Source organism: Lactuca saligna, chromosome 9, assembly GCF_052625555.1.
Source record: "Lactuca saligna cultivar CGN05327 chromosome 9, ASM5262555v1, whole genome shotgun sequence".
NCBI lineage: Eukaryota > Viridiplantae > Streptophyta > Magnoliopsida > Asterales > Asteraceae > Lactuca > Lactuca saligna.
Window position 1 is genome coordinate 183,514,850 of NC_136425.1, and position 20,204 is coordinate 183,535,053.

Sequence of the window (20,204 nt, forward strand, 5' to 3'; positions counted from 1 at the left end):
GTTTATTTAAAGATAATTCCACAGATCGATTGAGGAGAGTTCTGGGACGATTCAGAAGTACTTTGCTACGATTGAGAAGCCAGAAAAACCCTAGAAGACGATGAAGGAAGCTAGAATTCAATTCCGGAGAGTAATTAAGGCAAAATTTCATCATTCCACTTATTCTTTTGTTTTATCATTATGATTAAGCAACTTGACTTTGTTTGTTTGCTGTTATTTACTTTAATTATGAACTAAAACCTTTAGACTTCTGTTTGGGGATACAAAGTTGACAATATGGTTTGATTGATTGGTAGGATTAATTCCAAGTTGGTGAATTTTTGTTATTTTAGCTTGCTAAAGAACCTTGTGTGTGAATAATAATTAATTTTCTGTTAATAGGAAGATAATTGATTAGCATGAAGATCTATTGATTATTGACCTCATATGATATGTGACCACTATACTATATGTCTAAGATTAATGAATATGAAACTAGAATTAATAAGAAAATTGAGTAAATTCATGTGCAAGCTTGTAAGATGACCATCAAACAAGAAGTTAATTAAAATAATAAATTAGTTAACTATTACAAGTCTAACATAACCTGAATAATTAATCTAGTGAATATAATTAAATTAGACAATTGGCCACTGTTTAAGTTAGTTTATTTGCTAAGGATTAGGGTAGTGAACACAAATCTAATCACTTGAATCGGTAACCAACGAAATAATTAATCCATTGCACTATTACCTTGAAATCAACTATAGAGTTAACCAAGTTGAACTAAACAGAAGTTCCTTTCCAATTATTGAATCTAGTTAAGTCATTATTTTCTAGTCTCAAATTAGTAATAGTTAGTAAGTTTCTAGTATTGTAAAACTAGAGAACCCCCCCCCCCCCCTTTTTGTTATTTGTTTTATTTAGATAATATTAGCATTTATTTTAATTGTTTACCGTTCCCTGTGTTCGATACCCTACTTGCTTGAACTATATTACTAATCGATAGGTACACTGCCTTTCGTGTGTTTATTTTGTGTCTAAGTTAGCAGGATTAAAACTAGTTGGTTTTACACACATCAAGTTTTTGGCGCCGTTGCCGGGGAACGGTTCTAAATAGTTAATTTTATTTGCTAATTGTTATCATATTTTTTTTATTAACCTTCCTGCAGGTTAGGCATCTTTCCACATACCAGGCCACATCCCGTTTCATGCGGGGCCACCAATAATCGGGTCTAAGATCTCTATACATCTTTGTTGCCCCTGGGTGGATGGAGAATCGAGACTTATGATCCTCGTCCATCAGCACTTGTTGTACTCCGCCCCAGTATGGTACCTAAGCCCTCCGATGAAGGGTCAACAATCCTCGACTATCATAGTCAAAGGAAGCTACTCGGCCTACGATCCTCTCACACTTCTGCCTCTCCTCCTTGAGGCCCTCGGCTTGTGTCTCCTTAATTTGCTCCAGCAATGGAGTAATCACTATCATCCTCTAACAAATGTCTCTAATCGGTGCTGCTGCTTCCTTGTGGCTCAGGGCATCGGCCACCACGTTAGCCTTCCCTGGGTGATAAAGGATCTCACAGTCGTAATCCTTCAGCACATCTAACCATCGCCTCTGCCCCATGTTCAGGTTCGGCTGGTCCATGAGGTACCTCAAGCTCTTGTGATCAGTGTAAATGGTGCAACGGACCCCATAGAGGTAATGTCTCCAAATCTTGAGGGCAAACACCACTGCCCACAACTCTAAATCCTGCGTAGGATAGTTAGCCTCGTGAGGCTTCAACTGTCTCGAGGCGTAAGCTATCACACGGCCCCGCTGCATCAACACTGCTCCCATACCTGTGATCGAAGCATCACAGTAGACTACAAAATCCTCCACTCCCTCTTGCAGGGTAAGAATCGGTGCCTCGCACAATTTCCGCCTGGGGATCTCAAATGTTTCCTGTTGCTCAGGCCCCCAACGAAACACCACCGACTTCTTGGTCAGTCGGGTGAGCGGTACTGCTATCTTGGAGAAATCTTGGATGAATCTCCTGTAGTATCCTGCTAAACCTAGGAAGCTCCGGATCTCGGATGGAGATCTCGGGACCTCCCACTGCATCACGGCCTTTATCTTGGCCGGATCTACCAAAATACCCTTCTGATTGACGAGATGCCCAAGGAATTGCACCTCGCGCAACCAAAACTCACACTTGGAGAACTTGGCGAAAAGTCTCTCCCTCCTCAAAATCTCTAGCACCTCTCTCAGATGCTCCTCATGCTACTCCTGAGTCTTGGAATACACCAAAATATCATCTATGAATACTATTATAGATCGATCCAGCATCGGCCTGCACACGCGGTTCATGAGATCCATGAACGCTGCTGGAGCGTTGGTGAGCCCAAACGGCATCACCACAAACTCATAATGACCATACCGGGTCCTGATAGCAGTCTTCTGCACATCCTCACATCTGACTCTCATTTGATGATACCCAGAGCATAAATCGATCTTGGAAAACCAAGACGCTCCCTGCAGCTAATGAAACAAATCATCTATCCTCAGAAGTGGATAACGGTTCTTTACCGTTACCTTATTCAATTCCCGGTGATCTATACACATATGGTGCGACCTGTCCTTTTTCTTCACAAACAAAATCGGTGCACCCCAGGGCGAACTACTCGGCCTGATGAAACCCTTTTCTAGTAGCTCTTGTTGTTGCGTATATAACTCCTGCATCTCTGGGGGAGCCAATCGATATGGTGCTTTAGCTATCGGAGCCGCACCAGGAATCAGGTCAATCCTAAACTCAACGTGTCTCTCAGGAGGTATTCCAGGCAATTCCTCTGGAAATACATCCGGGTAGTCTCGCACTACCGGAACATCATCAATCGTCATCCTTCCCTTCTCCCGAGCATCTATAACATAAGCAACATAACCGTCGCAACCCTACTGTAAATAGCGTCTCGTCCTGGCTGCTGAACATAAAATCGGCCCACGATGTGGTCTCTCACCCTGAATCACTAACTCTCCCCCACTGGTAGTGCGAACCTTCACCAACTGCAGCTTATAATCTATCACTGCCCCATTGGGGCTCAACCAATCTATGCCCACTATGACTTTATTCCCTCGTAAGGGAATAGGGACCAAGTCCACCGGAAACTGCTCATCGAACAACTGTAAAGAACATCCTCTGTGCACCCTTGCGACTCTAATGGTCCTATTAGCTACTATCTCAACCTCAAGTGGACAATCTAGCTCTCTAGGAGCTCTGCTGAACCTCTTGCTAAGCGCAAGAGAGACGAATGATCGAGTAGCCCCCGAATCAAACAATACTAAAGCTGAAATGTCGTTCACTGAGAACGACCCTACACAAAACATATAACCATAAGAAACAATCAATAATAAATGCAGAGATAAGGGAAAAATACATATCCATCACCACGTCAGGAGTCGCCCGAGCCTCCTCTGTCGTCAGCTGGAAAGCCCTACTCTTCGCCACCAGCATCTCAGCTCAGCCCTGACAGCCATCCGTAATCCTCAAAGTAGCAGGAGCAAGTGCTGATACCTTTCCTGCAACAACTAAACTCGGACACTGGGACTTTTTATGTCCCCTCTGATTGCAATGGAAGCAAATCAGATCTGATGTCGTAACGGCGGCAGTAGTGGCTGTACAATCTCTGCTTATATGTCCAGTCCGACTGCACTTGTAGCAGCCGACACTCCCTGCCTTACACGCCCCATCGTGCAATCTCCGACACTTGCCACACCGAGCGTGGCTCTGTTGACTCCTAGCTCTATAATCTGAACCCTTAGGCTTCTTACCCGCATTCCCTGTACCTGGATCCGCCTCCGACTTCCTCTTTCTCTCCATCTTAAGGTCAATCTCTCTCTCTCTCTCTCTCTCTCTCTCTCTCTCTCTCTCTCCCTCTCTCACCCTAGCAATCATGTCATCCAGCATTTTACAGCTGGACCGGCTCACGAACTGGTGGATATCACTCCGCAACATCTCATGATAACGAGCCTTCTTCATTTCCTCACCAACCACGTACTGAGGAACAAGAAGAGCCCTCATCCTGAACTTGGCGGTAATCTCCGCCACTGTCTCTGTAGTCTGGGTAAGATCCTAAAACTCGCGTGCTAACTGCTGCACTTCTATAACCGGTGCAAACTCAACTCTGAATTTGGTAGTAAAGTCTGCCCAAGTCATGGCATCCAAGGCTGCGTCATCCCCGATGGCATGACCAATCTCCTCCCACCAATCTCGTGCCCTGTCCTTCAGAAGACAGGACGCCAATCTGACCTTGTCCCCCTCAGGACATCTGCTAGTGCGGAAGGCGTTGGCCACGTTCGCCAACCATCTGGTTCTCGCTATGGGGTCCCGTGCCCCGTGATAATCCGAAGCCCCGCATGCCCGGAACTCCCTGAAAGTGAGCGTGCGCAACCCCACCATGGCCGCCACCTCAGCACGGAAGGTGCTCAACCTCTCGTCCATCATCTCTAAGATACCCTCCTTGATCGAACCGAAGATCATAGGAGTCTGCTCAAGTATGGTGCGAGTAATCTCTGAAGATAGAAACTCCCTAGTCTGCTCATCCAACTACCCGGCCTCTGGGCCTGATCTCGATCCCCCTCCGACACCTGAACTACCGACTGCTGGTCTAGGGCGTAATACCACCATTCTGAAACACAACATTATAAACGTCAGGAACACTAATAATTCTCAAGGAATCACTACTTTCACAAGTTTCCTGGTCTTATCTCAGCTTTCCTTGATTCGAGTACGGATCCTCTGCTTCCAGTAGTACGGGCCCATACTACCTTCCACATCTATCTGTACTTTCCTCAAGTACTTGCCTTGACTCCACCAAGTCACTAATACTGCTAATAATCTCTGCTACTCCCATCCTAGACTTGCCCTAGGGGATTCTTTGACTATACCCGATCCAGTCCTCAATTGTTGAAGGCCTCCTTGTGATGCCAACTAGCTGTTACCTGAATACCATCACATGCAGCGAGGCTCAGATAATCCTTCAAGTAAAAAACTCGTCCCTACAACGGTTAGACTCAGACAAGAGTTGCGTAATAGGGCTAAGTCTAGCACTCTAAGATTATCCAACCCTGTTCACATGTGACATGACGCATTCACCTAATGGATAACTCCCATCACTTAGAGTCCCACAAAGCACAAAGCAAGCAACATTCAGACATACGAGACTACTAATGCAATTCTATCCTCTTTAATGGGAAACTGTACTAGCATGCAATGCTAAGCTCCTATTATCAAGCATAACCTAAATAGGCTATCATTCTGTTGTATACTCAGAACTAGCATGCAATTATCATAAAGCTGAAACACATATAGCAGGCACATAAGGCATCCTCCTAGATCCTTAGTCCTATTCTAGCATGTTGTTCTACTGGAACTGAAATAGATAATCCTAATATAACTTGTATGGTAATTTGGGAGTACTTACTTGAGCTCGGTTGATCGCATACACCACACCCCTTTCCTTTTATAAAACCCTTCTTCTTTCGAAGTTCTTTTTCAAAAATCATTTTCGAAAACATTTTTCTTTTGAAAATCTTTACCGTTTCCTTAGTTTGAGTTCAGACACACTCGGAACTGTACCTGAATCCCTCAAACCAAGGCTCTGATACCAACTTGTAACATCCCAAAATACGACCCAAAAATTTTGTTTAATAATTACTAAAAACACCATATTAATATCATAAAGTAAAACTCATACGTCAATATCTTAAACAATAGAAAGTTGTATCAAGGTTGTATCAAATCACATCCATGAAAAACTAAAGAACACAACTCCCAGGACAACTGAAGCGGTGGTGTGTGCGATGCCATCAACCCGAGCTCTTCCCTTTACTTGCGGAAGTACCTGAAACCAAAACTAAAACTGTAAGCACAAAGCTTAGTGACCTCCCCCAAACTACCACATATCATACAATAACATATAACACGTACTGGGCCTTGCCCACTGCATCGGGCCGAAGCCCGGAAACTGCATCGAACCATAGTTCGGAACTGGCTGGGACCTTGTCCCATGCATCGGACCGATGTCCGGAACTAGCTGCATCGGACCGAAGTCCGAAACTGACTGCATCGGACCGAAGTCCGGAACTAACCGATCATAGCATAACATAAACACATATCAACTAGCATAACACACATGGTCATAAACTCATATACTGCATACTATGTCAGGCCGTAGCCCATAACACATAACACATAAATCCTGTATGAGCCACGAAAGCATCAAACACACTAACAACTGCATCGGACCGAAGTCTGGAAACTACTACTACTAAACGGGCCGATATTGTGGCCTTAAACCCGTTCCTACTGGAAGGAAACTCACCTCGTGACGCTGACTGCTGAAATCCTGAATAAGACATCCCTGACGGCTGCTACGGCTGCTTCCAAGCTATAATGGGAAATAAACACTAAATCATAATAGGGATTCCTCTATGGGTAAAATGACCATTTTACCCCCTACTATGGTGTGGGACACAACATGGTCCAAATCTCAATTCCTTCTAAGTCCATCTATGGCCCCATTATAGGCCCACTAATGGCCCAATTTGCTATATTGGTCCTAAATCCTTTTATTGGGCCTTACTCAAGCCCAATACCAAAACTTGGTCATTAGCATCCGAATTCTGATGGGCCATAAAGGCCCAAGGACCCTAAGCCTAAAACCTAGCCCACACCGAGGCCCAACACACGAAGCCCAAAATGGTGGCGTACGTAGGGCGTACACCAAGGTACGCTAAGCGTACTGGCTGGTGGTATGTACGTGGCATGTACTTCCTTGTACGCCCAACGTACAACATGGTTAAGCCAACTTTTCATTAAGTGCTTAATAATCCGATCCAGATGCTACAATTCCAGATCCTAGGCTTATTCAATGACTTAAGCCATAAAGTTGCTTACTTGATGGCTTACAAGTCTCATAAAGACTCAAACTCTCACAAATAACATTCTACTTCCATAAAACCAACTAGATCTCATGCATGGTTCCAAATAAGCCTCAAAGATCAAAACTTTACTGCTATGGGGACACTTGAGCTTCAAGGATAGCAATCCTAGGCTCCAAAAACGAAGTTGCTAGATAAAGGTTCCTCCTTTGGACCTAAAAAGGTCCAAACTTCCAAAACTCCTAGATCTAAACTTATAAAAGGAAAGTTGAAAGCTTTATACCTCTTTTGAATGCCAAATGAAGGAATGATCCCAAATCTATGAGCTCAAGGCACTCAAGTTCTCCTTCTTCCACTTCTCTTCTTCTTCTTCTTCACAAAAATAAGCTCAAAGGTCAAACACATACAAGCAAGGAGCAAGGGGACAAACTAGGGTTTCTCTGGGGTGAATGACAAGTGAGGAGGCCAAATGGGAGGCTATAATGGGGTTTAAATACATCTCAAACCCTAAAATTAGGGTTTTTCCACCGACCGCTTACGATGGGCGTACCCTATGGTACGCTGCACGTACGCCTCTCCTCCACGCGATTCATTAAACCCATTACGCCCCGCATACACGCGTTACGCCCCGCGTACGGCTTATGGGCAGAACACATCTTGGTCCAACAAAAGGCCCACTCTCAACTAAATCTATTATAGCCCAAAAATAAACTCGAGAATTTAAATCAACTTATACCTCAGGAAAAACGATCGTTACATTATACCTGAGGGATTAATGTATCAATGACATGTTTATATTTTGCTCTTGTACTTTTTTATGTAAATTTATATATTACTATTTTAAAATATATTTTTTTACCTACATTAACAATTTAAATACACATTTATAGTTAGTTCATAGAATACACTGTCAAGTCATAACCCTTTTCATTATGTGTTTTTATGTTTATTTACCGTGTCAATTGTCAATTCTCGGTCATTAAAGAGTCTTGGTAATTCAGATTAATATTTATTTACAATATAAATAAGTTGGATCTTTAATTTAATAATATCTTACCACCATAAGTATGGAATCTTGACCTATATTAATTAACCTGAATGAGGTTTATACGAGTGAAGAAAATTATAAAATATTATTTATATTGTGTTTAACACATTAACTGAAAAACTAGCCTTTAGGCTATCATATATGGGTGGTGAAGACTACAAATGATGAGAGGGAAGGAATTCTCTATTTTTCCTCTTCCTCCTCTCTTTCTCTCTCCGTGTCTCTCTTGACGAAGGATTCCATGTGTGAACGCCGCCTCAGGCGGCAGAATAGTATTGGTGGAATGTGTTGTGATGAGGTGGCATCTCATACACGTGTTTATAATGAACAACCTATAAACTAGTTATCTCAAGTAACTTATTAAAATGATAGCATATAAGATACAATAAACTACTTTTATGATATTACAAAACACTAATTGCAATAAACTTAAAAAATAAAATAGTTTATGTTTGTCAAGTCGAACCTTAAAGTTCAAGGAAAGCCTAAAAATACGAACAATGGCACCATCGTTCCCGCCACCACACCACCAGACTACCGTTACACTACTAAACAATCATCACACAACATTTTTATTTCTCTTATCGGTTTGAATGGTAAAACACCATAAAAATCTTACCTCTATTGTAATTGTGAGAAAGTGCAGTGAAGTGAATGTGATTGGTTAGGGGCAACGAAGGAAACGATAAGGGAATGGATTAGATCCATACATATTATTAAATATTTTTTCTTAATAAACACATAAAAATATATGAAGGGTAGTATTGTCATTTTAAGTCATTTAGGGACCAAGACCATGGATGTTCCGAGTTACAAAAACATTTAAGGACCACGCGTACATATTAGCCAAACCATATGGACCATTCTTGTAATTTACCCTTACCTATAAAAAGCTGTTACACACATACATGCCGCATATTCAAAATACATTGATCAGATTCGAAGTCTCCCGCCACCTATCACCGTCTCGGTCGGCCGTCACAGCCTTCCTGTAAGTTCAGTCGAGCTTTTTTTCTTCAGGCAAATCCAAGTACTTGCTTTAGCAGCCGCCAAATTTCCAGTTTTTCTTTTGTATTAAATTCATCAACGTGTGTTTCCTCAAGTCGGATTGATGATTATTAATTTCGGGTCTCTACCTTAATTACCGAAACGAAGACTTTTATTCGGGATTTCTATGGTGGGAAAAAAGGGTTTCGCAGAAATTATCTTTAGGTTTTGGATATAGATGTGATGTGGAGAAGGAATCATACATAGAATCAGACGAAAAACTTACATTTTCCATTATTACTGTATCTATGAACTTATAAAAAAATTATCGTACATGAATGAAGGTTTAACACGGGACTTGAAGATCAAGAAATTTCAAGCCCTTGTCTCACACTGATACAGAGACGAAGGAAAAAATGGCAATAGATCCAACTCCATTACCTGAGTCTGCTCCTTCTTGGTTCACTCCCAAAAGGTACACGTACATTCATCATGTTTCATCTCTTTTCCCCTTTTCACTTCTTGATTAGATAAAAAAACAAAATCCAGCTAACTAACGTGGGAATTCACACAATGCACAGGTTGCTTGTGTTTTTCTGTGCGATCAACATGATAAATTATATAGATCGAGGAGCAATTTCCACTAATGGTGTAAATGGGAGCCCTAGAACTTGTTCAGAGATTAATGTGTGTTCAGATGGTAGCGGAATTCAGTAAGTCGTTATCTTTATAACATCATTAGTCGTCATATGTTCTTTATACTTTTTTTTTTTTTTTTTTTTTTTTTTTTTTGTCAAAAGGGGTGATTTCGATCTAAGCAATTTTAAAGATGGTATTCTAGCTTCTGCTTTCATGGTTGGACTTCTTATTGCATCTCCAATATTTGCATCCTTAGCCAAAAGGTAGTTTCTGTGTTTCTGAATCATTAGCTAATGTGTCACATGATTGATTTTTATTTTATTTTTTCTAATTTTTATTTATTTATTTTGTGTATATGAGCACAGCATTAATCCTTTTAGACTTATTGGAGTTGGATTGTCGGTGTGGACACTTGCTACAATTGGTTGTGGGTTTTCGGTTGATTTTTGGTCGATCACTATCTGTCGAATGTAAGTTTACCATTTTACCCTTTCAAACACCATCAACCTTCATAAATTTGATTTTTTTTTTTTTTTTTTTTTTGGTGTAACTGAAATATTGTTGTTTTCAGGTTAGTTGGTGTTGGTGAAGCCTCTTATATAGGTCTTGCAGCTCCATTGATTGTTGAGAATGCTCCAGTATCTCAGGTTCTCTTTGTTACTTGCTAATTCCCACACATTTATATGTTTTGTGTTTCTAATTTAGGGAAATCTCCAGAAAAGTTTCACACTTTTAGGAAAAGTTTTTAATAAAATCCTAAATTTTAAAAATAGAAAAATCTCGACTTTTTAACTTTTTTGATTAAAAAAGCCCAAGAAACCGACTAGTTTATTCACTTGAGCCATTTTTGACTTGTTCAGCAGGTAATGAGACGAAATCCTTAATTTTTCCAAAAATAATGATCAAATTTCGTCAAAACTTATATATAATATATAAACATATTTTTTACATATTTATATCTACTTTTACGTATTTTTGTACTTTTTTAGTTTTTGTATATATATGTTTACGTATTTTTATGTATTTTAAATATATAAACGTATTTTTTACTTATATATGTATTTTAAATGTATAAACGTATTTTTTTACATATTTATATATGTATTTTTTAAGTATTACACATATTTTTTTATGTATTTTTATGTGTTATTTTTTATGTATTACGGACTTATATATATATATATATATACATATATATATATATATATATATATATATATATATACGTATTTAAGGAATTTTTTAACACTTTTTTATATAATTGGTTACATTTTTTATGTATTTTAAAATTTTAAACATACTTTTACGTATTTATATGTATTTTTAAGGGTGTTACATATTTTTTATTTATTTTTTTGTGTTATTTTTTTTATGTATTACGTATTTATGTATTTTTTAAGATTTTTATATTGATGTTTATGTATTTTTATGTATATTATATGAATAAATGCATTTTTTTACATATTTATAAGTATTTTTAAGTATTTTACATATTTTTATGTATTTCTATAGTATGTTTTATTTATGTATTACGTATTTATATGTATTTATATATATATTTTTAAGTTTTTTATATAGATGTTTTTGTATTTTTATGTATTTTAAATGTATAACTACATTTTTTTTACATATTTATGTATTTTTCTACCTCAAGTCATCTTCACCGTTTCATCCGATTCGTACAGTTTCTTAGAGTATGTCTAGATTGTTTTCCTACATAAAAAAACTATGTAAAATACTTAAAAATATATATAAATACGTAAAAAATATGTTTATACATTTAAAATACATAAACATCTATATAAAAAACTTAAAAAAATACATAAATATGTAAAAATGCATATAAATATATAATACAAAAAAAATAGCATGCAAAAGTACATAAAAATATGTAAAATGGTTAAAAATAGATATAGATAGGGTTATACATTTAATATACGTAAAAATACATACATACATACATATATATATATATATATATATATATATATATATATATATATATATATATATATATATATATATATATATATATATATAGACACACACACGTAAAAATAGATATAAATACGTAAAAAAATACGTTTATACATTATATACAAATATTGACGAAATCTGCAGAAAAGTGTCATTATTTTGGAAAAATTAACAATCTAGTTTCATGACATGCTGAACATGTCAAAAAGTTTAAAAGTCGGGACTTTTCTATTGAAAAAATAAAATTTAGGAGTTTATTAAAAAATTTCCCAAAGACATTAACTTATTACTCCCTCCGTCCCAAAATTATAGTTCGTTTTTCATTTTTTGTTTGTTTCAAAATAATACTTCATTTCTAAAAATAAATAATATTTTTATCAAAATATTCTCTCATTAGTACTTAACCAACTAAACAGTTAATAGAACATTAAATGCAAAGTAAAAACAAAACTGTTATTTTATTGCATAAAGTTAGTTGTAATTAATGTTTCGTTAATCTGTTTCTTGTCTGTGGATAATAATTTTGGGACTGAGTATTATTATTATTATTATTATTATTTTAATTTATAGTTGCAACAACCAAACTTACATCCATTTTGTTTTATAGAGAACCTTGTGGCTGGGAATATTCCATATTAGCGTACCTGCTGGAGTTGCTATTGGTGATGTCTATGGTGGATTGGTATGCCACCATATAAGATAAGATAAAACAAGCTTTCTAGCATAGTTACCTAATTCGTCCCAAACGCCTCTAATTCGGTGTTCAGGACGTCCTTTTTTCACGTTCCAGCTGAGATTTCATTCTCGGCGGGAAATCGCGGACTGTGTCTCTTACGAAATAGTGGTACTATAATGTTTCATAGAGGTGTATGACAGTGATTTCCCAAATAGTGGTGGCGTTGTTATCGTGATCCACTGTTCTTTCCGTCAATGCAATAGTGGTGCAACAGGCGATATTACAATTTAGGAAGTGATTTGTACACAACCAGGGGCAGATTTAGGTGGGGTCACCGGTGGCACCGGCAACTCCTAACTTTTCCGGCCGCAATTGAAAATTTTTCGAAATTTTTAAAAATTTTACTTTTTCTACTATCGTGCAACCCCTGACTTTCTCGTGCAACCCCTACTGTGAAATCCTGCATGTGAATCCTGCGTCCTCCCCTATACACAACAGATTTTCGCCACACACAACAATTTATGTTTTACAGAGTTGTACAATACAACATTTTAAAGCACCAATTGTTGTATGTGGAGAAAAATTGTTGTGTACGAATCACTTCCTTTACAATTTAGTCCATCTTGCGCTACTTGACAAAGAAAAATGCATCTATGGGCTATTTAAATATAATTATGTTCTTTCTATTTTTAACTAGCTCAACCGAATATATTGATTTTGTTTAAATAACCCAATTGCCCAGATATCAAAATGCAAACCTAATTAGAAAGCACACAAATTCTCCTCTTTTAATTAGAATGCATGACTAATTTCCATATTACTATATTAGAATATTATGTATTTATGCTTTATGTTTTATTTTTATTTTTATGACTTTTAATGATATTGGTTCTATATAATATAATTAGTATTAGTACTCTAATATATAAATTATATATAAATATATAATATAAATTATACATAAAAACACGATATACAACCGCACCGCTAAAGTTGTCAAAATCAGGATCCTAGGTACGATCGTTTTTGGGTTTGAAAGATTAGGATCGGGATCCTAAGACCCTACAAAATAAAACATAAGTTTAACTAATTATTTTCAAACATTTAGTTTTCTGTTCAAAAACTATAAAAACTTCAAAACTTTAGTTACAACTTACAATACAAAATGATAAACGATAAATTGGTAAAGGATAAAATATATGAAGTTGTAAATCCATTTTTTCATTTGCATAAAAAAAGTCAAGGGAAGGTAGGATCGGATCGGATCCCGATCCTACGATCATACCTGCGATCCTACCCTAAATACGATTTGTATGCGATATGGGTCATTTTTCATACCTAGTATCTTACTTTCTTACGATCAAGATTGTGATTTTGATGACATTGATCACCACGATTTCAAATAGTAGCCGGTGATCGTTATTTGAATTTTGACCGCGATAACTGCATTGTTTGTAATCACTGTAAAGGGAAGTTTACAAGCTCTTACACCAAAATTGTGCACTTTTTGACATTAGAAGATGCTTAACCATGATTAGAGATCAAGAAAGGCATGAAAGACTTTTGAAGAATGTAAAAGAAGCAGGAAATTTTGCTCTCTCAAAGTGTTTGAAGAATTTAGTACTCGCTAAAAAAATTATCCTTTAGGAAACACATAGAAGAATCTTTTGGCATATTAGAGAGAAACACGATGGACTTGATGATGATTCGAGGATTGTGTACTAATGGAATTCCTTTTCAATATGTCACCTAACTTGCAATTTCTAGAAATGGTTAGTGCCATCAAGAATACACCAGATGGATACAAACCCCCCATCATGTGTAAAAGCAAGAACCTTATTATCTGATGAATGTGTTAAAGATGTTGAGAAAGAGCTCCGGTTAAAGACACATGATATGCACAAGGAGTCTCAATCGTATCAAATTGGTGGTGTAATGTTACACAACCCTCTATCAATTTTCTTGTGCTTAATTTGCATGGTGTAATGTTTATGTACTCGGAAGACTTCTACGGGGTGAAAAAAAAGGGGTTGTAATTTCTAAGTTTCTTCTTGGAGCCACTAATAGCATTGGACCAAGCAATGCGTTACACGTTGTAACAAACAACACAACTAATTGCAAAACGGTTGGGTGGGAAATCAAGAAGGTATACATATATATTTTTGGTTCCTTTTTGTGTGCACACTGTGAATATGATCTTTAAAGACTTGGCTATCAAATTTTATTAGCTAACCTCAACATATAAGTAAGGTAAGGAAATTATCAAGTATTTTCTTAACTACACCCATGGCTTACATTTTTTTTAGAGAAAACTCAATATTGGAGTTATTGAAGGTTGCGAAGACATGTTATTGAATTATAGGAAGGCCCTTTGCATGACTATCATCCTCAATTCTTGGCGGGAATGGGTAAAAAATGGGAACGAAAATATTCGAATAGTTGGGCAAAGGTCACTGATACAATTAAGGATTACGAGTTTTCTAAAGATGGTGAGAATATTTTGGCTATTACAAAAACCCCATATTTTGCTAATTAAGTTTTGTGATGGTGAAGGTCCCAAAATGGGAGAAATATATGAAAGAATGGACAACATAAAAGAATGGACAACATGCTAGGTGAACTCAAAGATAATATGTTGGAAATAAATATTCAAGTTATTACCCTCAAGTTGGAAATATTGTTGTGGCTAGATGGAAAAGATGCCGATCCCACTTTATTGTGTGGGGATTGTTTTAAGTCCTAAATTTTATGATAATTACTACCTAGAGAAGTTGGCACCCGGTGACATGGAAAGAAAAGCTCCTAACCAAAACATAAAGATTGTAGTCAGTCTTATGGAAGTGTTTCATAGGATTGCAGAAATTAAAGAAGAAAGGATGTTACGAGAATAATTTGCGAAATTTCATATGAAAAAGGAATCTACTCTAAAGCCACAACGCAAGCCGATGTCGTGACAATGGATGAAGTTGATTGGTGGGCTACATATGGATCAGAGACTTCAAAATTGGAAGAAGTAGCAATAAAGTACTCTACCAACTGATTAATAGCTCTTCAGCACAGAGAAATTGGAGTACATACTTCTATATCCATAGTGTCCAGTGAAATCGTTTAAATGTCAAGAGAGCGGATAAACTTGTCTTTATTCATTTTAACATTAGACTTCAATCATGTTGTTAGGATTCTTATAAATCCATCCCCCACAAGAAGTCCCACAAGAAGTGGGTCATGAATCTAGAAAATGCACACACACACACACACACACATATATATATATATATATATATATATATATATATATATATATATATATATATATATATATATATATATATATATATATATATATATATATATATATAAGGTTCAAGTCTTTCATAAAAATATTTTTTTACAAACACAAGTTGTGTCCTATCTTGTCAAATCTTTTTGGTTGGGACATAAGACTATTTTTTTTTCCATTCACATCAGTCTCATTCCAATGAATGTCATACGTATTCGGTTATGTTTTCTGATTTATAGGTTGGAAGTGGTTTAGGTTGGCGCTATGCATTTTTTGGCGAAGCAATTCTAATGCTTCCATTTGCTATTTTGGGTTATGTAATGAAACCTTTGCAAATGAAAGGTACATTTAACAATTTCTATTAAATTAGTATTTTATTAACATTAAGATAACACCTTTTTTCAATATACTTTAACAAGTTCGATGTTCATGTAGGCATGTCAAATGCAAAAATCATCCCATGGTTCTTAAATGAAGAGTTCTCAAAGAAAGATTACAGGTCTTTCACACAACAATATTGTATAAAAGTTTCATCTGTAAAACCCATTTTATATTATTTACACCGGAATTTTTTTCAGCTATGTTTCATATACATTAAATCAGTTATCAAGATTTGGGCAAGATATGAAGGCTCTTTTGAGTGAGAAAGTATATGTTGTAAATGTTCTAGGTGATTAATATTCTTCAATCTCAACTATTGTTCACTTAATTTATTATTTGTTGATCTTCTAATTTTTAATGGATTTATAGGTTACATAGTGTATAATTTCGTCTTTGGTGTATATTCATATTGGGGCCTAAAAGTTGGTTATAACATATACCAAGTGGTAACAACGTTTTATATAGAAACCAAAATTAGTATGCAAGAAATATATATATATATATATATATATATATATATATATATATATATATATATATATATATATATATATATATATATTGGCTTCCCACATTTGGATTTTTCATATTTTACAGGACAATATTGATTTATTATTTGGAGGAATCATAAGTGTTGGTGGAATTGTGGGGACAATAGGAGGAAGTCTTATTTTGGATCGCATAAATTCCACAATCCCCAATGCTTTTAAGGTACATATTTATATTTATTAATAATAGAGTAAATTACACAAATCGTCCCTCGTGCAGGTGTCAAAATGCACATTCAATATTATTTTTAAAAATTAACTCGGACCATCCAGTATGTTTAAAAGCTGTACATTTGGTTATGTTGTTAATGATGTTAAGTTTTTGTTGTTAAACCATGGTAAATTGACATATTTACCCTTATTTTTACAGAAAAATTATTTAAAAAAAAAATAAAAACTAATTTAAACCATAACACGCCACCCCCACAACCAAGGAACCAAATCTTGTTACAAACCCCAACTCGTTCAATTTCCATTTTTTGAAGTTCTTGTTCTTGAAGAAAGCAAGATTTTATTTCATTTTCATTTCTAACATTCCCTCCATTTCATAAATCTATAGTAACAAAATAAGAAATTTTCCAGATATGATTAATACATACAAGAAATCAAGTGATATCAATGCCCTAATAAAGACCAATAACCATAAATCACTGGAAGAAAGATAAAAGAACACATGTTCGTAAAGAAAAACTCGATTAGGTTTTGATTTTTGAAGTCCACACAAATTGAAACTAAAACCTATATTCCACCATTAAAACTATTAGACTGAAACCAAGAAGAAAAAGTGGGTTTGATTTTTTATTGTTGAAACCCATTGAATCTGAATCCATCATTAACATAGTGGTGGGGTGAAAAAACTGAAGACATCGATTATCTTTTGGGACTGGCCTTCGAGCTAGTTTTGAAGAAGAAAAAAAAGATTATGAAATTTTTTTCCCATATATATATATATATATATATATATATATATATATATATATATATATATATATATATAAATCTAGGTTATGTTTTCTTAAATCTTGGTTGTTTTCTAGGTTTTTTTATTCTTACTTTGTTTTTATGTATTTTTTATTTTAATTGATGAAGTATTTTTAGTTTAATTAATTTTTGTGTTTGTTAATCATTTAAAAAAATTATATTTACTTTTTTAAATATAAATCTTAAAAATCAATTATTTTTATTTAAAAATAAAAATAAAAGTGAAAGGTAGTGAAAAGTGACAATTTCCTATCTTTGTTGGTGAGGGAAAAGAGAGTGAGCTTTCAGGGAAAGGAGATTAAGTGAAAGGTAATGTGACACTCAAAAAATGAAAGATGTTTCCCATACATACCATGTGGTCTAACGTGGGAGATGAGAGAGTCAATAGAGTTAGGGTTATTTTTTTATTTTTTTTTATTGTCTTTCTTTTAAAGTTAAAAGATTAAAATGCCTTAGACGTTTCGGTCACTTATTGGAAAAATAAACGACTAACGATATTAAGGATGAAGCACACAACTTTTAAACATATTAGGGACGATCCAAGTTAATTTTTGAAAATATAAGCTAAACATGTCATTTGGTACATGTATGAGGGATGATTCATGTAATTTACTGTTAATAATATTTCAAGTACATAACATGTCATAACAAAATATGTTGTCCTGTGTTTTGAGACTAAGACAAATTTTGTCCCACCCAAGAAACATACGAAGGAAAATTTGTGGTTTATATTGGTTGATTGATATATATATATATATATATATATATATATATATATATATATATATATATATATATATATATATACCTTTTGCAGTTACTTTCCATAGCAATATTTTTTGGAGCAATATTTTGCTTTAGTGCCTTTTGTTTCAGCAACATATACGTTTTCTTGGTTCTCATTTTAATTGGGGAGATTCTTGTTGATGCCAGTCAGGTAAATTGAAATTAACTTGTTACGTATTTGAATTAGTGTTCAATGCAAGTAATAATAATGTACTTTCATTCATTTGTTTCTTATAGCATCCCATTTTCATTTCTTCCTTTTGCTACATTGTACTTTGAAAAACAACTATTTATAGTAAGATCATCCATAGAAAAAAAAAAAAAAAATTTATTGCTATATTTTTAAGCCACCGTTGCAGTTCACTTATAAATGAAGGGGTAAAACAAGAAAGATGCCTAAAGAATAAGCTCCTGAGTTAAAGGGTTATTAAGTAATTTAGTAATACAAGTTTTGTTTTCAAAGTTGGAGCATGATAGTTGTGGGTTATCGTTTCGGTTATTTGAGAGTTATTCTCTTGTAGGAGATCCTTGGCTTCTCGAACAGCTAGACTTATACTTTCAATCATTAACAAACATTTGAATATCAATATGTTCTTGTTTTTTCAATTCAATTCGTGATTACACTTGTTGATTTAGGGAGATGATAGCAAAGTGGTATCAGAGCAATCAACATGGCTCCTAATACTAGAACTAACATTCAAAGAATCTAGGAGATTGGAAGGTTGTTTATCAAAGTATAATGTTCTATTATGAAAAAAAGATATTGAAAACACAATCCCTTGATTAGGTGGATTTTTCAAAATACAACGCTTTAAGAAGAAAAAGTTAAAAGTACAATGTTGTAATAAAAAAAATATATTGCAATTTCTTGCGTTTAGCCATTGGAATATTATCATGTATCATGCATGTATCACAGTAATATTCTTTAGATTCTGATAAAAACACAAATAAAAAAATAATAACAGGGTCCGGTGAATCTTGTGTGTCTCAATTCTGTTAAACCAAGTTTACGACCATTAGCAATGGCAATATCTACTGTGTCAATTCACATCTTTGGTGACGTGCCCTCCCCCCCACTTTTTGGAATCCTACAGGTTTGAAAATTACCTATTTATTTATTATTCTTCATTTTGAATTAATCAACGATTATTTTATGTGTGACACAGGACAAAGTTGATAACTGGAGGACATCTATTTTGATCTCAACGTCAATATTGTTTTTGGCAGCCGGAATATGGTTTATAGGTAAGAGCATTTTCATCTTTTTGTACAAATGAAATGAAGATCGACTTTTTCTTTTGATGTGGTATGTTTGTTTTTTACAGGTATCTTTCTTCATAGTGTCGATAGATATGAAGAAGATAGCGAGCAGCCAGATATGTCACATTTGCTTGAATCTGAGGTGGCTAATGGAGATATTACTTCTGCTTTATTATGAAAAAGGAAAGATGAAAAGATTAATGGAGTTGACACGTGATATACTAATACCGGATATATAAAATATCTATAGTTTTTTCTCTGTTTTTTATACCAATAAAGATGAAAAGCTACTTGGTCATAGACTAAGGAAATATGTATTTAAGATATTTAAAAGAGTGATTAATATTTATAGCTCTAATAAAATGCGGCTACTTTCATCAACAAATCTTAAAACGGGATTATATTTAGACAAATATCATGAAGGATTTTTTTTTGGGTTTAAAATATTCCTTTTAAACGGTTTTTTTTTGGAACTCTTTTTGTATTAGTGATCTTTTCGACAAAAATTGGCATGCAAATAGTCATTATATATAACGTCCATTAAAGAGAAATGTTAATTATCATTTGTGAGATTTTCTAAATCTTAATATACATATGAAATGACAAGACTACATCGTGGTCTCTACGATATGTATTTTTTATTTTTTATTTTTTTATTTTTTTCAATTTTGATCTAAATTTCAATTGTTTTTTTTAGATCGGTGGTCATTTTGAACTCGTTTCGTTGAATATTTAGTGTCTCT

The 20,204-nt window shown here is 35.0% G+C and overlaps 1 protein-coding gene across 2 annotated transcripts; it reads left to right on the forward strand.

Annotated features, from left to right (window-relative positions):
• The first annotated feature begins 8,873 nt into the window (after positions 1 to 8,873).
• On the forward strand, positions 8,874 to 19,822 carry LOC145018364 (putative sphingolipid transporter spinster homolog 2). Of its 2 annotated transcripts, XM_078976261.1 has the most exons (16): positions 8,874 to 8,937; positions 9,278 to 9,408; positions 9,515 to 9,646; positions 9,734 to 9,835; positions 9,938 to 10,042; positions 10,144 to 10,219; positions 12,157 to 12,231; positions 15,745 to 15,847; positions 15,941 to 16,004; positions 16,084 to 16,175; positions 16,256 to 16,332; positions 16,484 to 16,597; positions 18,233 to 18,352; positions 19,167 to 19,295; positions 19,368 to 19,446; positions 19,527 to 19,822. In XM_078976261.1, exons 2-16 carry the CDS (start codon positions 9,350 to 9,352, stop codon positions 19,637 to 19,639), a joined length of 1,440 nt encoding a protein of 479 aa, XP_078832387.1. In that variant the 5' UTR covers positions 8,874 to 8,937; positions 9,278 to 9,349; the 3' UTR covers positions 19,640 to 19,822. The 2 variants fall into 2 exon arrangements, with proteins under 2 accessions (XP_078832387.1, XP_078832388.1); XM_078976262.1 differs by lacking the exon at positions 12,157 to 12,231.
• Positions 19,823 to 20,204: the final 382 nt, after the last annotated feature.